The sequence below is a fragment of the Berghia stephanieae genome, chromosome 4 (assembly GCF_034508935.2).
Source record: "Berghia stephanieae isolate SIO BIC M18660-M18661 chromosome 4, UCSD_Bste_1.3, whole genome shotgun sequence".
Classification (NCBI taxonomy): domain Eukaryota; kingdom Metazoa; phylum Mollusca; class Gastropoda; order Nudibranchia; family Aeolidiidae; genus Berghia; species Berghia stephanieae.
Window position 1 is genome coordinate 38039819 of NC_088363.1, and position 2500 is coordinate 38042318.

The 2500-nt window shown below is 34.1% G+C and overlaps 1 protein-coding gene across 3 annotated transcripts in view; it reads right to left on the minus strand.

Annotated features, from left to right (window-relative positions):
* LOC144970511 (uncharacterized) overlaps nucleotides 1–2500 on the minus strand; it is a 56563-nt gene that overhangs the window by 11787 nt on the left and 42276 nt on the right. For all 3 annotated transcript variants that reach the window (XM_078910231.1, XM_078910232.1, XM_078910233.1), the window contains exon 4: nucleotides 2297–2406. In XM_078910231.1, the coding sequence (XP_078766357.1) occupies nucleotides 2297–2406 (110 nt within the window). The remainder of the gene's footprint in view (nucleotides 1–2296; nucleotides 2407–2500) is intronic.

The window sequence follows — 2500 nt, forward strand, 5'->3', positions numbered from 1 at the left end:
AAATAAATCAATGGAAATTAACCTTTCCAAAAATGACTGCAGAAAAAAAAACCCACGCAATCTTGCCTTGTATTTGAAACCTCTCTTGTTTCAGGAAAATATTTTTAATTATCGCAAATGCCTCTTTATTCCTTTATCTAAGTATTGGTTTCATTTCTAATTTTACCTTTAAGGCGATTTTTCATCGCAGATAGCAAACATGTTTGTTTTTTTTAAACTCTTTTATAAAATGGCACACTAAATAAGTTAGATAAGAATCGATAAGGAGAAAAATGTAATCAAAAACAGACAATCTTAAAGCAAACGAGAGAGAAAAGATCAAATTTAAAAAAAGAACTGGGGTGGGTGGGTGGGTCAATCCTATTAACATGTAGAAGTAAATAAGTACGCTTTCTATTTTTTTCATTAAATGGAGACAGTGGGTCACACATTTCAGGTCTGATAACCAGACGTAATTATGGGCTTGTTTTAAAATAGTTGTAATGGAGAATTTGTTGCGTTGGTTGGAGAGTATTTGCATTACAACAATGAAACCATAACAATGTGGGTTATCAGACCTGTAAATAAGTACACGTCGGACAGAGTACATTCACAATTGGAATTAATTGTGTCATTAGCATAGCATCATCCGTTACCGTCATGAGAAGGGATTTGAAAAACATTGTACACTTTTATTTGCTCTCTTTGGACATCATGGGTGATTTCTGTTGACATCAGACATCTTTTTTGATGAATTATCTATATTCCTTCATGGAATGTCTAGGCCACGGGACCTAATGATGCCGTTGTGGAAGGGTGTAATGATTATACTTATATTTCTAATGGCATCGATGTTAACTACCAAGTCTTGATGAGAAACGTTTTACAAACATCAATTAAGTTCAATTTGCGATTTCCCTAACTATAAGAAAACCATCAACAAATATACAACACGACGTGTATATATATATATTATATATATTATATATTTATATATATATATACATATATTCAGGCCTGACATCCGAACCCACTTACGGACCTAGTTTAACATTGTTGCAACGGGCAATATTTTGCGGCATTTTTTAAAAAAGATTTCCATTACAACAATGAGCCCATAGGGAATTGGGTTATCAGACCTGCAAATAAGTGCACGTCGAAACAAAGCATTGCACAACAATGCTAGAGCCTTACAACAAAATATTAAGGAAACAATGATTAAAAATAAGAAGAAGAAGACTTGCAAAAAAACCTGCCACGTCACATCCGGATAGAAAATGGGTTAACACCCTCAAACAATATAAGAACAATAGAAAATTTAGTGGAAGCTTTAATTCAATTAAAGAAGATAGATTAATATAGACGTTTCGGGTGTTCTCTTTGACAACATAACACGATGAATGAGATAATAGAGACGCACTAATGAGAGAATGTCAAAAGAGGAAACCCGAACCGTCCACATGGTCTGTCTTCATTCATAAAATTAAACCTTCCATTCCATTCCCTACTGATATTTATTTCTTCCAGCTTCAAACAACAATATTTTTAAATATCAACCAATTTATCGCACATTTCAGAACAACCAGAGAGAATTTGAAGTTTCAAAACATTCAGGCTATTATTGTCATCTATACGAGGCAAACAGGACAAGTGCAGCATTTTCCTCTTTAACTCTCTCCTACCGACCATTTTCACCATTCTTCCAGAAAAGCGATTCTTAACCCTCTCCTTACTACCCGGAGAAAAATCGTCACATTCGTTACGATGTAACCGACAATTTCCTCATTCTGATTTCTCTTGTACATTACAAAATTTAAAGAAATGCTTTGATTACAGCTATAAATACTAAACACTGTGTTGTAGAGTTCACTTTTTACTTTTTTGTTTGAGTAAGAAAAGTCTATTTTTGTGCTGGGTGGGTGTGAATATTTCGGGGAAATTCTAAAAATAGCTGGTAAGGCGAGAGTTAATCAACACAGAACTTGACTTTTTACACTCAAACTCATGAGATATAAGTACATAGCCTACAAGATATGCACACTTTTGGAGCTTAACAAACTTAATAATACAAAAATTTTTCTTACATTATTATTAAATCTGCAAAGCAAATCTGATTAAGAAAAATGTTCCTTGTATCGTAACAAATGTGATGATTTTCCTGTAGTTGGTAAAGAGAGGGTAAAGCCACTAAATTAATGACAAAAATTTAGTTTTCAATGAATGATGAAAATACGACCTAGCATATTTTCTGAGTCATCTCCTCAAATAGAAATACAAATAGGTTAATGCCTTCAGCATGGGGTAAACTTGTCCATACCTGAATTTTTCTCATCCCATTGAGTGTTCTGGCCTGTAGGTGGTGTTGTTGCTGCTGTTGTTGCTCAATGGCACGCATTTTGTACGACTGCAATGTACACGCTGACGCGTCTGTGGAACGATAAACAAAATACAAAAAAGCAATTAACGTTAACATGGATGGGGCGTGTTCTTTATCAGAGGAATCTTTGTATTTGTGATTGTG